This window comes from Pipistrellus kuhlii, unplaced genomic scaffold, assembly GCF_014108245.1.
Source record: "Pipistrellus kuhlii isolate mPipKuh1 unplaced genomic scaffold, mPipKuh1.p scaffold_m20_p_2, whole genome shotgun sequence".
Lineage (NCBI taxonomy): Eukaryota > Metazoa > Chordata > Mammalia > Chiroptera > Vespertilionidae > Pipistrellus > Pipistrellus kuhlii.
In genome coordinates, this window is record NW_023425515.1 from 118,448,833 (window position 1) to 118,465,704 (window position 16,872).

The 16,872-nt window shown below is 44.5% G+C and overlaps 1 protein-coding gene across 2 annotated transcripts; it reads left to right on the top strand.

Annotated features, from left to right (window-relative positions):
- Nucleotides 1-314: 314 nt before the first annotated feature.
- CD83 (CD83 molecule) lies at nt 315-16,583 on the top strand. 2 transcript variants are annotated; one of them, XM_036446519.2, is made up of 5 exons: nt 315-514; nt 605-720; nt 11,551-11,755; nt 14,035-14,141; nt 15,443-16,583. In XM_036446519.2, exons 1-5 carry the CDS (start codon nt 478-480, stop codon nt 15,566-15,568), a joined length of 591 nt encoding a protein of 196 aa, XP_036302412.1. In that variant the 5' UTR covers nt 315-477; the 3' UTR covers nt 15,569-16,583. The 2 variants fall into 2 exon arrangements, with proteins under 2 accessions (XP_036302412.1, XP_036302411.1); XM_036446518.2 differs by having other exon boundaries at nt 323-514; nt 15,440-16,231.
- The last annotated feature ends 289 nt before the right edge of the window (nt 16,584-16,872 follow it).

Sequence of the window (16,872 nt, forward strand, 5' to 3'; positions counted from 1 at the left end):
AGTTTTTGAATCTCACAGAATGTGGGCTGAGGACCTGGTTCACTAGCCAGGTCACCGCGCACAGGCTGGGCGCCTGCGGAGCTCTGAACTTCTCTGACTCCGGTTTCACCTTCCTACAAAGACCTTTCACAGCCTGGACTGGCCCCGCTGCTGGCTTTGTGATGCGGCTCAGCGGACGATGTCACGCGTGCCAGCGCGGTTTGCAAAGCCGTAGCCTGGGCTCTCCGCGGGGATGGCTGTCACTGGGCCGGCGGCGGCGGGGGCGGCGCGGGCTCGGGGGCGCGCGGGGGCGGGGACGAGCGGGCCGCAGGCGCCGGGGGCGGGTTTGGGGGCGCCCCGTGGCCGCAGGGCGCGGGGAGGGCGTGCCTGCTGCTTCGGCCCCCGCTGGGGATTCCCCTGGGCCGGCAGGCGCCGGGGGAAGTCCCAAAGCGCGGTACAAGAGCGCGGCGCCAGCGCCACAGCCGGCATTCCCCAGCCATGTCGCTCAGCCTCCAGCTCCTGCTCCTGAGCTGCGGTAGGGCCCAAGACCTCCTGTCCCCCCTTGTTTCCCCACGACACCCTCTTTCCTCGCTTGCTCACGCTGCCATCTCTCTCCCTCTTGCAGCCTGCAGCCTGGCGGCAGCAGCACGGGAAGTGAAGGCGGCTTGTTCCGAAGATGTGGACCTGCCTTGCACCGCCCCCCGGGACCCACAGGTGCCCTACAGGGTGTCCTGGGCCAAGGTAAGCTCCGAGATGCCCGCAGGCTGGGTGTGGTGGGCTCAATTGGAGGCTGCAGAACCACCTCCCTGAGACTGGCGACCTTATGCGGCTGGGGATGGGGAGCCTCCTGCAGCTGAACTCAAAGCACCCTGCCTTCCCACACCCCTCCAGGCCCTAGCCCCAACTCTGCGCGCACCCAGGTACTCGGCAGGCAGACTTAGATTTTGTTCCCTAAGACTTCAGTTCTTTCCTGCCCCCAAACGTGGCCTGCGATGAGGGACCCACATTAGACGTTTAGGAGGGCAAAACTGTTGAGCCCCTTCGTGTTGATTTTGGAGGCCCGGGAGAAAGCAGCGAGGACCTAGCTAGACATTGGGCAAGAGGATTTCTGATTTATGGTGTTTTGTGACTGTGATGCCCATCAGTTTGGATGTGGGAGGGGGGATGGGTGATTGGAAAGGAAGGACTGAGAGATGGACGTGACTTGGGTTTGTTTCATAGGTGGTTACCTGTCGGTCATCCCTTTCCTTGGCCTCCTCCCTTACTCTGGCTCCTCTGGCTGTCCTGAGTGGTCCAGCAAGGGGGGTGTCAGTGAGGATGCATGAGCCGTGTCCACGCGTGTAAGAACAGGCGTCATTGCCTCTGCTGTGAGAGGGTTGAGTCGCGTTGAGGCTTTTTTTAGTTTCCTCTGACCTGGAACATTTTCACATTCAAAGGCCGCGGTTCAGGTGGCGTGGCAAAGCCAAACTGCGTTGGCCGTCTCTGGTCCTTTGTTCGCCTTCTATGGTCCTTTGCTTGCCTTCTCTGATGAGATTGCTGCCTCGAGGTTAAGCGGAATGAGTATGCCATTCCAGCCTTATTCTGCCTCGGTCACTCACTTGTCCTCTTACCTTTGAGCAAATCTCCATGCTTTGCCCCTTTCCATCCAAGCCGGGTTCTCTTCTGCCCAGCATAAAAGATACTGTGAGACCTGAACACACACCTGGCCATTTAACAAGGCAGCAAAGGACAGTTAGAAAGTGTCCTGAGGCTAGCCAGGTAGGGATTTAGTTTTAAAGAAGGGGGAAACTGTGAAACCACTGTTCTTTCCAGAAAGTAATTAAAAAAAGAAGAAAACAATATTAATATTCCCAGGGGAATAATGAAAAAGTACTCCTGAAACAAGCAGATGAAATCTCAGGCTGTAAAGTTCAAACAGTTGTCAAGTTAAATCTTCTTGCACGAGGTCACTTGGAATGATATAGTAAACCATAGCAATTAACCTTTGGCTTCTTGGATGTCAGCTGATGATGTAACTGTATAATGTATGTGCTTGTTTATTGAACATGACTTTTGCATGATTTACACCTCGGGTCTCTCAAAACTGTGATTAAAGGGGGAAAAAAAGACAACTGGCTCTTGGCATTCTCTTTTTTTGTCTGTTGGCCCATGGAATACAGTCTTTGAAAATTCATACCACACTTACTTATTTTTAAGAAAGTGAACTGTGCTTGAGTAGCGTGACAGGAGAGCCATGCTGTGCCAATGCACTAATCAAATATCTCAAAAATTATATACATTGTTCCTTCAAGAACTTTTTATCAGGTCCCAGCATATTCTGTAGATATTTGTTATTTTCCAGCTCAGTAACGATACTTTTGCATCAGTTGTTCTTGTGCAAGAAAAATGGATAGCGCGTTCTGGAAATAAGGTGAAATATTGAAATACTTCATTTTACAGAGGATTAAGTGTCTTGTGAACCCTGCCCCCTGCTAAAGTTTCTTATAAAACATTTTAGTCAAGCAGCGAGGTAGCTATTAAGTGAGCAGTTTAAGTCTGGTGACTTTGGCCAGCCTGGCTCACATCACCTTCTCAGCATCACTGGTGTGGTTTGTAAAACCTCGTGCATAGTTGTGGTTGCCTGCTAGAGAAGTAAAACAGAGAGTCCCTTCCAGGGCGAGATTTCCCTGTCTGCCAATCAAATCACATTCTTGCCTGCCTTCTGCATGTCACAATTACAGTTATTATGACTCACAATCCAAAATTCCATTTACAGAGCATCCTGCCACTGTCCACGTGGCACTGGTCACTTGTGATTAACAAAAAGACCTGTGCAAACCACGTGTTCCTTATCACCTGACTTTTATCAAAAGATTCAAAGCAGACGGTGTCTAATAAGTAGTTATAACATTAGGGCGGATAGGGATGGAACTGTGTCCATTTTATTCTCTTCATTAAGAAGACATAATGGAAGGGACCCAGAGGGGCTTAGTGTAGACATGTACAGGGAGGAATCAAAGGTGGAGCCAAGAGTAGGCAGAGACAGCCCAATGCTTGTTAACCCAACTTTACTTTCCTCCTCTCTGGAATCCAACAACAGCTTCTCCTCTCATCCTTTCCTATATTGTATCTTTTAAGACAGAATGAGTGATTGAGAAGAAAAAGAAAAGTGAATACAGTACATCCGTTAAATTTAGCTTTTAAAGTAGTGAATAGATTGTGGTTGTTTAGGGAGGTATTTTGAGAAATTTTGCAAATAGACTTTGTTCCAGCACGCTTCTTCCACAGGCTGTGGCCTTGAGTTGGAGTCTAGCATAAGAGGGCATAGCACAACCCCGGGTCTGCCAGGAATAAGATCACCCATTAAAGGGCCACATCTGTGCTTCAGACTGAGCACCATTGGTTTGCACTCTCTTTAATGAGGCTGAACTCGGTTTGGAGGGAGAGGATGACACTGGGTGGAATGTCTGGGGATGGTTGATGTTTGCCACTACTACTAATGAATGACTATTAATCAAGAAGATGTAATACCGATCTTTATCATGCTAGGAGCCCTGACAGCCTAGGTTGATGCATAGCGAAAGAGGATATATAGTTTGTCTCTGGCTGACACTATGGGGGTGAGGACAGATGCGTCACAAGGCGAGTGTGTTTTTTAGATGATTTCCAAAGGAAGGGAGAAGGGGAAGTAAGACTATGGTTTCAGAGAACAGATCAAGCTTGACATTTATTATCTTTAGAAGAGTGCTAGCTGTATGGGGTATCCTGGAGACTAAGGGGTCTGTGGGAGAGCAGGCTAATGGCTTGAACAAGGCTACTTCACCACTCAGTTATTTCTTGTTCTTCATTCATTACGAAGCCGTCTCCCATGTACATTGCTAGACTCCTATTCAGTGGAGTTGTATTTTCTGTCTCTACCATCTTATATGATAATGAGCTACACAGCAAGGGGGCACTAAGCAGAGCAGAGTGCCTTCAGAGGGGCTAGAGTTGATGAGTGGTCTGGGTAGATGTACTCTCTACAGCCACAGACTCTGAAGGGCCCATGAAGGAGTCAATGCATGCCACTCACTGTACTTCCTTGATTTTAGAATGCCATCTGCTGTAAGACAGATTTAAGAACATGTTTTTAAGAGAAAGAGGAAATATTTGTATATTAAATATAGGAGCACTAAAACACTGAAAAGTGAAAACAATGTGCGTATTAGCATCATAGAAAAATCACACTGTCCCCATTGGTTGACATGGTTGAATCATTTTTATGGTCTCCACTTTAGGTCAAACTATGAAAGACCTAAAGTTGGTTTTCAAATGTCTGTCATATTTACACCTTCATTATTTGGTAAATATTTCTAAGTCCCAAATATGTGCCAAGACCTGGGTTTGGCATTGACCATCCCAAGATCAACACAACTTTTGCCAGAGGACTATGTATTTCTATTTTATGAAATATATTTTTATTAATTTTCAGAAAGGAAGGGAGAGGGAGAGAAAGAAATACCAATGATGAGAAAGCATCATTGACCAGCTGACTGCTGCACGCCCCACACTGGGGATTGAGCCTGCAACCCCGGGCATGTACCCTGACTGGGAATCGAACTGTGACCTCCTGGTTCATAGGTCAATGCTCAACCACTGAGCCACACCAGCTGGGCAAGAGGACCATCTTGAGCACAGAAATGGACATAGGGCTCCACAAGCATTTGGGGGAAGCTATGGGTAACTAGTGATTTAGTTACTACTAGTAACAAGTAACTAAAGCTGAGAGGTGATGTTAAGAAGTAAGCTGGGAACAGATTGTGAAGAACCTCAAATGCCAAACTATAAGGGTTTTAACTTTATCCTTTAGATAGCAGGGGTCCATTTAATGTTTTTAAGCAAAGAGGATGACATAATGAAAAATGTCATATTTCTCGTGGAGAAGGGCAGAATATGATTCATCCTGAAAGATGAATCTCAGAGTGAGGCTTTATTCTTTCATTACTGTGATACTTCCGTCAGGGTAACTCGATAAGATTTGAGCACATGCAGAGAAAATTCCTTCCCTTTCCTCTTGGTCCCCAGTCCTGTCCATGTAGTTCTATGCAAGACTGGGCAAGGCAGACTGTGACTGCCTGAGACGGGGCAATAGAAGTCTCAGCCAGGCCAGAATACTGGCTCACTGAGATTTTTGAACATTGACAAGACAGAGCAAAGTTGCTAAAATCTTTTAGTGTGGGAGAGGGTATAGAGGAAGAAGACAGCTGAAAGTTAAATAGGAAAAAACACACCAAACACTTGTCTTTCCATGATGAAAAGGGGGAAGGAAGCTGAATCACATGAGGACTGGATTTTCTTAGTTCTGTACTTGGTTATGTCACTACACAAAGAAGAGGAAGTTAAAAGAAGGTCTCTGTGACGAAAGGGAAGGTTTTATGAAGGGCAGGACTAAAAAGAGATTTGCTTACCTAAAAGAAAGTGCTCCTCCATCTAAAACGGTTTCCATGATCCCTTCCTGGTTTCTCCTGTGATGACCCCACATTTGCTACCCGCAGTCCTTAGCTCAGACCTGACTTAGGTTAAAGTACTTCCCTAAAATTTAGAAAATTTAGCGTTGTGAATATTTTGGAGACACTGTGAGTAGAACATTAATTTCCTCCTAAAGCAGAGATTGGGACTTTTAGGGAATGTTGCTAGAGAGGAGGCTGGAAGTATCAACTGTAAGGCGTGACGGAATGAAGAGGACGGTGAGGAAAGCTATCAGAGATCATTTCTATTACCAATATTAGCAATTGTAAAGCACTTCATGTGTTTGCTGACTTGATTTTTAAAATAACCCCATGAGATATGAGGTAAGGTAATTCCAAATGAGGAAATAGCTCAGAGGTGAAGTGATTTGCCAAAGATGACCCAGCTAACTGATGGGGAAGCTGGGACTTGACTTCAGGCCTTTTGATTCCAAAGCCAGTGGCCTTGTAACACTCTCATTGTATCTAAAATTCACTCATTCATTCAGCAAGTACTTTTTGAATATTTCCCATGTTCAGGGACGTATTTAGAATGCTGAATGAAACATTGGCTATGAAAAGAAAAGAGAGTAGTAACATTTTTAGGGCTTTCTGTATGACTGACACTATGCTATTTGTACCATCTCCATCATCACAGGCATCTTTACACCAATGTTGTGAGATTTAATTACCACCTAACTCCCATCTCTGTGAGCAAAAGAAGCCTGAGAGCTGTCCAGTCAGTTGGCCTAGAGCAGGACTTGTGGTGGAGCTGGGGATTGGTTCCAGGCCCAAAGTCTGTGTTCTTCATTATGTTGCCTCTGCCATAGTCATAGTCTTGACCACCATAAATTAAACTCTGTCTGTTAGATCTACTAAATTTCAAAGTGGAAAATCATTTTTCCAATAAAACTACACTTAGAAAAAAGCGATGTTAATGTGCATACATTCTACCCTCATTATGACATCAACCTCCAAGCCAAACTATTTTACACATTATAAAGAGCTGTTTTTATGATGAATGGTGATTATATTGGCACTTTAATTGAGTCAGAAACCAAGGTACATGAATGTTAGTGCACGAGAAATGTGATTTTAAAAAAAGCTGTTCAGTGTGATCACAATATATTAGATTAATACTATCTTTAAATAAAAAGTTATACTTTTAAATATGTTTAATCAAATTATTGAATCATATTTGCATATGTATTGCCCCTCAAAACTCTTTCTTGTAGTTTCCTATCACATTCTTTTTTTTTTTTAATATATTTATTGAATTTTTACAGAGAGGAAGGGAGAGAGATAGAGAGCTAGAAACGTCGATGAGAGAGAAACATCAACCAGCTGCCTCTTGCACACCCCCTACTGGGGGTGTGCCCGCAACCAATGCCCTTGACTGGAATCGAACCTGGGACCTTTCAGTCCACAGACCGACTCTCTACCACTGAGCCAAACCGGCTTCTGCTCCTATCACATTCTTAATGGATATCATGAATGATAAATTTGTATTTTATGTTTGTGTCAAAATTCTTTCTTTGTGATAAGAATAGAAGAGTAGCCCTCTTATATTCAAATATAGTAATCTAGGAGGTTAGTATATATTTGGCTAAAATGATGTAAACTTAAACACTTTAGTTTTTACTAAAAATATTGGTTCATTTTCAGCTATATTCAACATTTATTTGATTTATTTTATTCTAGTTCAAAATTGCCCATCATTTCTAAAAGAACTTAATTCATATGCCCTTAAATTAGTACTTGTATTTGATTGATTTATTATTCAGAAAATTAAATAGGGTTGATTTAATTTAGGGCTCATGATTTTCTTAAGGTCAAATTGCAGTTTTAGAGAAAGAATATTTGTATTAATAATTTAGTCAATATGGAAGCCTTGAGACAAGTCAAAAGTCCATAGGCTTTCTGAAAGTGAGATCCTATATTTTGCCCTTTTCTAATTCAGTCAAAAAGGCCAGCATAAGAGTTAATGTAGGGAATGAAGATTTTAAAAATATAATTGTGATGAGTGTTTGGAGGAGTTAATTTGCCCAGATCGTGTTGTGGTCTAGCACACTACAATATCAGCATTGTACTAGTAAAGGGTGCATTAAATCATTCCTGTCAATTACGCTTGGCTGTGACTGCATCGGAGAGCTCCTTTTGTAATAAATTACTGTTTCCAATAATGTGCGTGTGGAGAGGCAGTGAAACACGTTTAGATTTGGAATGTTTAAAGAACTGTTCTTGAGCCAGCTCAAATGTTTATAAGAACTCATAAAACAAAGCAAAGTTGAGGATGGCCCCTTTGCTGTTACTCCATCCTCCTCCCACTGAAATTCTCCTCCCGTTCTTAAAACACCAATGCTGCCACCACAGTGAACTCTGCGGATCCTGCAGTGTGATAGCTGCTCGGGCACAGGGCTGCAGGCAATGATTTGAACTTTTACATCTGGAGTCACTTGGTACTGCTAGTGGGCGCTCCCTCTTTCAGCATGCGGCATTAACATCAACACTACAACTGTGTTTGTGGCTGTAGACAAGGCCCAGGTTCCCCAGATGGAGTCACATGAGAAGGTGTTGACACAAGACACGTCCAAACCTATAGAGAATTTTTTAGTTTATTTGAGTCAAACTGACGACAGTTGCCGGGAAGCAAAATCTCACCGGATTGAGAACATGCTCCAGAGAAATGCAGTTTTGCAGCTTATTTTATATATTAGAATCAAAGGAGGAGATGTAAGGGGAGTTACATGAAACCCACTAATAATTGATCACAGGGGTGGGAGAGAGCAAAGCATGGGAATCTCTGGGGCTGGCTTAAAAGGCAAAGTGGAGAAACACATATTCCCTTTACATTGGCGGGCACCAGTTAGTAACTAACATTTACAGCACACAGAGATGATGTGTGAGGAATAAGGTAACAACGAGGGGTTTGTGGTCTCCTGCTCTGGTGGGAGGTTGTGCTCTGAGGGATCTGGAAAAGGAGATTAGTCTAAAGGTATGCTCTCTTAGATGTAAAAATGACAACACACAGGCTCAGGTAAGGTAACAGTTGGTCTTGGTCAAGGAAGCTACAAACCTAGGACATGACTACCTGTCATGACTTGCTCTTATAAATTTTTATGTTCATTCTCTGAGTTTGTGAGGCCTACACACCACATGTGTCAGGCCTCCCCTGAGCTTGTCAGGTTTGGTATGTGGCCCCTTTTTCATCGACAAAGGCATATCTTAAAATAACAAAAAGAAGGGGACTAGGCATTGTCTACAGTACACCCACAGCTTGATGCCAGAGGAGGGTTATGAAATATTTCCAGGCACATTGTATGAATGTACAGGTTTCTTTTTTGTTGGAGCGAGTTACCAGAGAGAGCTGTTTATTACTGAGGCAAGAGTTCTCAGGTGAAGCCAGTAGCATTCCTTGTTCTCTGGGTCTTTCAGGAAGACCTAGAAAGGGGCCATTGGAAGATGACCCCATGAGAGTTGAGATACTTTGCTGTGATCCATGGATGGCTGTGTGGCTCAGGACATCACAATTCCGCAGGTGGCTTTGGGGTTCTTTGTTCTGCATTTCCCTACTTCTCCTGTTTATTCTTCTCACCCTTCCTTGGCTTTGCTATTGAAAATAACTAGAGCTGTGCTGGAGGTTTTTGCTCGAAGCCTATGAAAATCTGGCCATCAAATAAATTACTTTTTGCTGTTGTTACTGGTGATGTTGAAAATGAATTCTCCTCTGCATATGGGCAGAAGGCCACTGCCAACAGTTCTGATTAGCTGGGCATACTGTACTTGCCTGGGAGGCTCCCAGCAGCCAGCGTGACAGTGGGGTCCTATTTATGTAAATATGCACAATAGTTTATTTTTCACCTGCTCCAGGGGGTTGGAAGTTTTGATCTTGACTCTTAGGGCCTTTCTGAGCTGAGGAAGGGGGTCACTGGATAGGAGAGGAGGCTCCAGGAGAAAACCAAAGGCAGAGCATCTCAAAATGATTGTTGCAGCCAGTGACTGTGTCTTCAGATGCAGAGATTTCTAACAAAACAGAGTTCCAGTGAAATCTATTAGAAAGTTGAACGCATTTGGAGGTTAAGTTTGAAAAGACATTATGGTGCAAATTGCAGAGACCTAGCTGACTTGATTAGTTCAAACTAAAAATGGGGAGTCTCAGGACAGGTGGCCCCTGATGGGCTTGGGCACCTGGCCCATCTAAAGCTCTGGTGGGAAGAGGCACCTCTTCATGCAGCGGGGAGACAGGTGCGAGCACATGATGAGGCATTAGTGTGTGGTTTAATTAGACCCGGAAAGGGAAACATTGAGCTATGTTATATGTGTTTTAGAATCGTTAGACGCCTTAATTTTTTCTAAGGTTCCTTGGCTACACCTCCTTTCCCCCCCTTTATTTTTGAACACCTAAAGGCCCCAGTCTGTAGATCCTTGATTACTCAGGAAGGAACCTTTCAACACAAGAAGAACCATCAAGAAATAGGATTTACATTCATAGACTGGGCCTGCGAAAAGCCATTAGTTTTAGCAGCCCCATGCTAGAGAGTGGAGCAGGGCTCCGTGCAGGAGCGATAAATCTGCCACCAGATGTCTCTGCAGCCCACTCCACAGGAATGCTAACTACACCCGAGGCTGTGGGAGCTGGAACCAAAGCTTTCTGGTGACTTTGTAGCATGTTCCTTCACTTAATAAATTAAGCAGGAACCAACCACTGAGGGTGTGTGTGTATTTTCTCTCTTAGGTGCCTTGGCGTCACTGATCCCTTGGTTGTATATTATCTGCACAATTCCCTTCTGAGAAGGAGGAGAGGAGTTGTAGGTGTCCCAGAATGAGGGATGAAACACTGGCAGGGGCGGGCAAAGACAGTGGCAGTGAAGCCTGCTAACGCTGTGTCTTATCCTGGGGTGGCTCTGTGGTGCTGTCACAGTGCTGGGGGCAGGTAAGGAATGCCAGTGAACCTAAGCTCCTGCTGGTCCCCAGCACTCAGCATAGGGCTAGAGGCTGAGCACCGAATACAGTGATTCACCTCCCTGCTTGTTTAAGTCTGTTTTAGAAGCTTTGAAACATTTCATTGGAAGGTGGATGGACAAGTTAATTATATATTTGGGAAAAAGAGTGCTGATGGTGTGTGCAGCGTGTGCCTAATCTTTGAAGTAGGAGATGACAAAGAGGCCCCAGCATTAGTCATAAAGATTGTTCAGGGAAAGAAAACCCACCCGATTAGTTTGGCTAAATTTGGCATCTATAGGCTGATCTGTCCTGGGTACAGTAATTTAAGCTGTAACTATCCTGTCATATGTGTGTTGATATGACCAAATGATCTGACACAGAATCTCTGCATGCCACTACAGTCACCTGTCTTTTTACTTTAGTAGAGTAAGTGTGGTACCTGCTGTGATGTCTCGGATGACCATACAGATACACAGCCTTTGGAGAACAGCCATTGTCTGGCAATGGTCTTAACAGATTTAGGAACGTTTCCAAATCGAAGGCTGGGATACAAAAATAAGAGTCAGTCAGTGGGTGAGTTGGTAGTTGAAGAACACAAGAGGACATTTAATATAGAACAGCCAGCAACAAAATTTGATTCAAAGTGATTTACCCATTTCATCAGATCATCATCGTCAACACATCATCAGCATCAATAGCAACACTCTCTCTTTCATGTAGGGTAGAGGAGGGGATATGAAGGATCATAAATACAGTCCTGATCCAATTCCAAAACAAACAGAGCCCTAAAGAGTTGTCATTGATTCCCCACCCCCCCCAACCGTCACACATCCACACAATAAATTGTTTTCAGACATATGTGGAGGAGGGGTTTGTGAAAACCAGAGGCAGCACATTGGTGTGTAGTAGGGGTGTCGAACTCAATCAGAGAAGGGGCCAAAATCTAAAATCGCGGGCCGAATGGTTTACTGAACAGTCATAAACTGTCATTGTGATGGAAATGCAGCGGAGTGCAGTGATGATAGCGCGGTGCGGGCCACATTGCAAGGCCTGGCGGGACGGATTTGGCCCGCGGGCCTTGTGTTTGACACATGTGGTGTGTAGGCTCAGTGCTTGATGATCTGTCAGTAGAGCATGATTCAATGATTCCTTTTTTAAACAGCTTACAGAGAGCGGTGAAGAGAAGATAGAGGTGCAGAATCATCACCAGATGGAGCAGGAGAGCCCTTACGAGGCCCCCAGAGAAGGGCTGTATTCCCTGAAGATCCGAAACACTACCAGCTACAGCTCGGGCACATACAGATGCACTCTGGAGGGGCCAGAAGGGCAGAGAAACCAAAGTGGCACAGTGACCTTGGAAGTGACAGGTGAGGTGGTCTGCTGCACTTGTTTTCTTCTTGAAAAATGCCTGTGCACTTTCTGTAGCTGTTAAAATTGACCCTCTCCATTGAAACCTAAGTCAGAAGCTTTGGAGCACATCTGTGGCTAAAATCTAAATTCTCCTATAAGAATGCCATGACTTGTTCTTTTTTTTTCTGTAAATAAGGACAAATCCACCCAGCCTGATGGGGGAGATGCCTCATGTAATTAATTTGATTGTCCTTTAGTCATATAAGAGACCTGTGGAGCAAATAGGAAATATCTAAGTCTGATTTTTGGAAGATGGAGAAATTGTGTGTTCCCCCAACACCAGATAACTGTATAATATTCAGCTCATTTGGGCCTTGAAATATTGTCACTTCAAGTTCCTACCTTTTTAACATGAGAACAACATTTCCCTCTCCCTTTACAGAGTTTAACCTTCCCAATATCTCAACTCAGGCCAAAGGAAAGAGTACAGCAAGGAAATCATGTTCCGGTGGCTGACACACATTTTTGCTCCATGAATTAAGTGTCAAGACAAGGATTGTCTCCTCCTTGGATTTGTTAAAATAACTTTTTTATGTAGCTTAAAATATGCCTTGCATTGGACTTCTGCCCTATTCTTGTTAGTGGCTGAGGCTTGAAATGACAAACATGTTGTTGTCACATAATCCCTGATTTTTAAAATAATAGCTACCTTTTCCCATTCAGTATTTCAGAGGAATCTGACTCAAGGTAGTATTCTGATACTCCCAAGAGCACAATCAGTGTTTATTGGTCAGTGTTTGGATTTGGTTCACTGTTACGCGCGCACACACGCACACACACACACACACACACACACACACGCGCGCGCGCGCGCACACATATACACACATCACAGCATAACCCTTGTCAGTCTCTAGCCCTTTACACTGCTTTGTTTGTATTTGTAGAATTTACGACGCTGACATGCTCCACTCTCTGCTTTGGTCTCTGCTGACTCTGGAACAAGTAGGCACTCAATGAATATGATGATAGGAATGATAGAAATAAGAGAAACCTGGCAGGGAAGAGCAGAGATGAAGTGAAAGAAAAGCTGATTTTCTTTCCTTTCCTCTTCGAAGGCCTGAAAGTTGCCAGAAGTTACGTTGCCAGAGTCACTTAGATCTGATTCAGATATTAGCTATGGTGTTCCCTACCATGCAATCTTGGACAAATCTCTGATTGATTCTAAGCCTCAGTTCTTTCATCTCTAAAATGGAATAATATTTTCTATGACCGGCTTGCTATGACGCTTAAATGAGATATTGCATTAAAATGCTAGCACAGTGCCTGTGGTAGACTGTGTGCCCATAAATGCTAGGAAGCATTAGGCCAGTGATTCTCAACCTTGAGTCACAGGCTCCTGTGAGAATTCATCCCTAGAATATTACACTAACTTTTAAATCTAGTTTTAGGGGTTGGCAGTTTTCTTGAGGTTGTTCCTGGGTAGAACCCCCAATCATCTGCACTCCACCTGCTCCTTGCTAACTGAGCCTTCAGGGAGACTCAGTTAGCAACCTTGCTTCCCCAAGCAACACATAGGATGTCATGTCTGAGTGGGGAGAGGCTGTCTCCACCATGTCCCCTCCTGGGCTGAATATCTCACTCGGCCTCTCAGAGGGTTGCAACCACAGCCTTTAACCCCCTCCTGCTCCTACCCAGGGAGCTGTTCTGTAGGCCACCCATACCGTCAGTCTTGGTGGAGGAGCTTTAATAGTTTTACAAAAGTGTGTCTACTTATCCAGCAACAGCTGGGCAGCTCACTGCCTCATTTTGTAGTCCTGCAGTCCTCCTGATGTCAGGACACCCAGCATTCTACACAAGACAATGTAGATAAATAGATCAACAACTGGTATAATTGCAAATTAAAAGCCAGGAACCCCCAGACATTTGAAATGAAGACTGATGGGTAGCAGGGTAAGTCTGGACCTGACTCCTGACTCTGCTACCTGCCTTAGTCCCTCAGCCTCTCTGAACCTTGATTCCTTCATTTGTAAAATGGGATGCTCAGACGAGTCTCAGAAGATTCAGTGAGATGCTATGTGTCAGTCCCATTGCACACAGCTGGATAGAGTGAGTGAGCGCTGGCTGCCGCCATCACTACCACTGCTGTCATTTCTGTTGTTCTTCCAAAGGCACAGATGTGAGGACGGTAATGGGAGACAGGGACTTAAAGAGCAGGAACAAAGCACCTGAGCTTCTTATTATGATACAAAAGCCCTGTTAAATGGCTTCATTTTTCACCTGTGTTTTTTTAAAGGATGCCATAAGGAGCACAGAGAAGCAACCTTTAAGAAATACAGAGCTGAGATTGTACTGCTGTTGGCTTTGGTGGTTTTCTACTTAACACTCATCATTTTCACTTTTGTAAGTATGTTCTTAAGACATCTGTTATTACTAAAAGATCACCTGAGGCACCAATCCAAATGTTTTGTAGACACTGTGAGTCATTTAATAACAGAGAGCTCGTCTCTGTACCCCAGACTTATTTAGCCCCCGGACTGTGAGAATCATTACAGCAAGCGCCCAGCTTGTTCTTTGTCCTGTGGCTCTGCACAGAGCACTGGGACGAGACATAAAGTAAGATATGTGAAGGGAATCTGAGAAATGCCAAAGGATCCTACTAAAGTGCCTAAGGGCCTGGCCTCATGGTGACAGTGGTGAAAAGTGCAACACCTTTTGTCCCCCAGCCGGGATGGAGGCAGCCTTCTTGTAGGCAAGTGAGCAGCACAGCCACACAGGGAACGATCAGTGTCCTTCACCTGCCCTTCAACTGTTTCCTCCTAGGGCTTCTCTCCTTATATTTTGTTACTTTCACTCACTTCTTCAGAATTAACCCTTCAAAGCCAGAGCAGGGGAACACAGAGAGTGTCCTGTGGTAGAGGGTGGTTGCCACTTCGTAGGCATCCCTGACATGATGTTGAGCTACTGGCAGCAGGCTCTCAGTTAGAGACTCGGAGCCGCTTCTGCATAGCTGCTCACCTAGGTTGTGGGGGAGCAGGGTCAGCTCTGGGCTTGACCCACAAGAAAATGATCTTTCCCATATGCCTCAATACCATCAGGAAGGGCTGGCTACTTAGGGACCTGGGCAGATCTCTCCCAGGAGCTATGCCAGTAAAATTAAAAAAAAAAAATACATTTTATTGATTTTTTACAGAGAGAAAGGAAGAGGGATAAAGAGTTAGAAACATCAATGAGAGAGAAACATTGATCAGCTGCCTCCTGCATACCCCTTACTGGGGATATGGCCGCAACCAAGGAACATGCCCTTGAGTGGAATCGAACCTGGGACCCTTCAGTCCCCAGGCCGATGCTCTATTCACTGAGCCAAACCAGTTTCGGCTGGGTAGTAAATTTTAAAAGTGAGTGACTTTAGTTTTTTATTGCAAATGCCCGTTTCTGTGGGCACTGATTTTTCCCATACAAATAACTAACAGTAGGGGCCTGAAATGACCCCAGTCTGTAACTGGTGCATTTCCTGGTTAAAGTTTAGAAGTAGCAGTGAAGTAGACCAAGCTCAGAGTAGAATGAGTGAGTAACCAGCATAATGAGGGCTTTCAAACCAAATGTGCAGCCAGCCCTTAGTGAATGGAGTTTAAACTGAGGTGACAACTGGTGCATGTCTCCAAATGCTCACTTCTCATCTCTTTTAACTTATTTTTCAGAAGTTTGCACGACAACAGAGTATTTTCCCAGATTTTTCTAAACCTGTAATGGAACGAGCATTTCTCCCAGTTACCTCCCCAAACAAGCCTGTGGAGCTAGTGACTCTTCCCAAGACAGAAGTGGTATGAGCAACTTTCTGCAGGATGTTTCTCCTAAAGTGGAAGGCTCCATGATGTGCCTGTGTGTCACTGAGGACAAAGAAGAACGCGCCCCACACCGAAGGTGGCAGCCTTCCTGGGAATTCCTTCACGTGACCGAAACATCTGAAAGGGAATCCCACCACACTTGCTGTGAATAGAATTTTGAAAACCATCACATGACCACATAGCATGGGCCACCTGCAGGGTGCTCTCTAGAGCTGCTTCTTCACGGCTCAGTGCTCTAGTCAGCTATCTGGTCAACCTCTTTGAACTTTTTTTTCAGTCACATAAAAGCTATGGTGAGGTGCAGTGGAAAAGGGTCTTGGGAAATGTGAATCTCCAGAGCTGGCCCTGGGACAGACTCTTGAGGACAGCTGCACATCTGGGAAACATCTCTTTGGATTTGCTATGTTTCTTATACTAGCCCAGATGTTTTATGTCTGGAAGAAACGGACAGGCCATGCTGTGAGACAGTGGGGAATATTTAGCAAATGGTTTCCTGGTGTGAAGGCCCTGCAATTACTAAGGGGTATTCTGTATACTTAGAGATATCAGGTGGATGAACTGTTCCCTCACAGGGCCTTTGCATCTGGGAAAGACACGTGAAAAGAAGCAATGAAAAAGAATTCCACTTTTATTTTTATAACTCTATAATGCTTGTCAAAGAAGGACTTGTATTTTTTTCTCCCTTTGAAATTTATATCTAAAGTTAGATATTGTTGCTAACTGACAAGCAGCATGACTATAGAGAGTGAGAGGACATCAGCTGGGGAGACAGCAATGGGACAGAGACCTGTTTACTGGCTAGTGACGTTGTGGAAATGTCGGACCAATCATGCAATATGGGTTTAGCCCCAGTTGTCTCACTACCTGTATGATCTTGGGCAAGATCCTATAGTTTCTACTGTCTTGGTTATAAGCCAAAAGCTGTTGTATGAGTTGAATGAAATAATGTGTGTGAAAAATGCTCTAAAAAAAGTATAAAGCACTGTACACATTTGAAGCTTCATTGTGTCATTATCCTTATTGTTGCAGTGGTGTTCTGGGCCGGGGAAAATGACTTCCACTTTTATGTTTTGAATTATCCCAAACAAAACCCTACAAGAGAGGCTTTCCCATAGTCTTCTGTATGAGATGCTTTTGGAGAGAGGGGAGTCAGTTCAGGCACCTGTTCCTAAAGCTCCAGCCAGAAGTCCTCCATAAGCCGCTGGGACGAGGCCCTGGGACATGGGGAGAAGGGAATTTACAAATGTTATGTAGATGTTTGGGCAAGTGTTGTATTTTTCTTATTA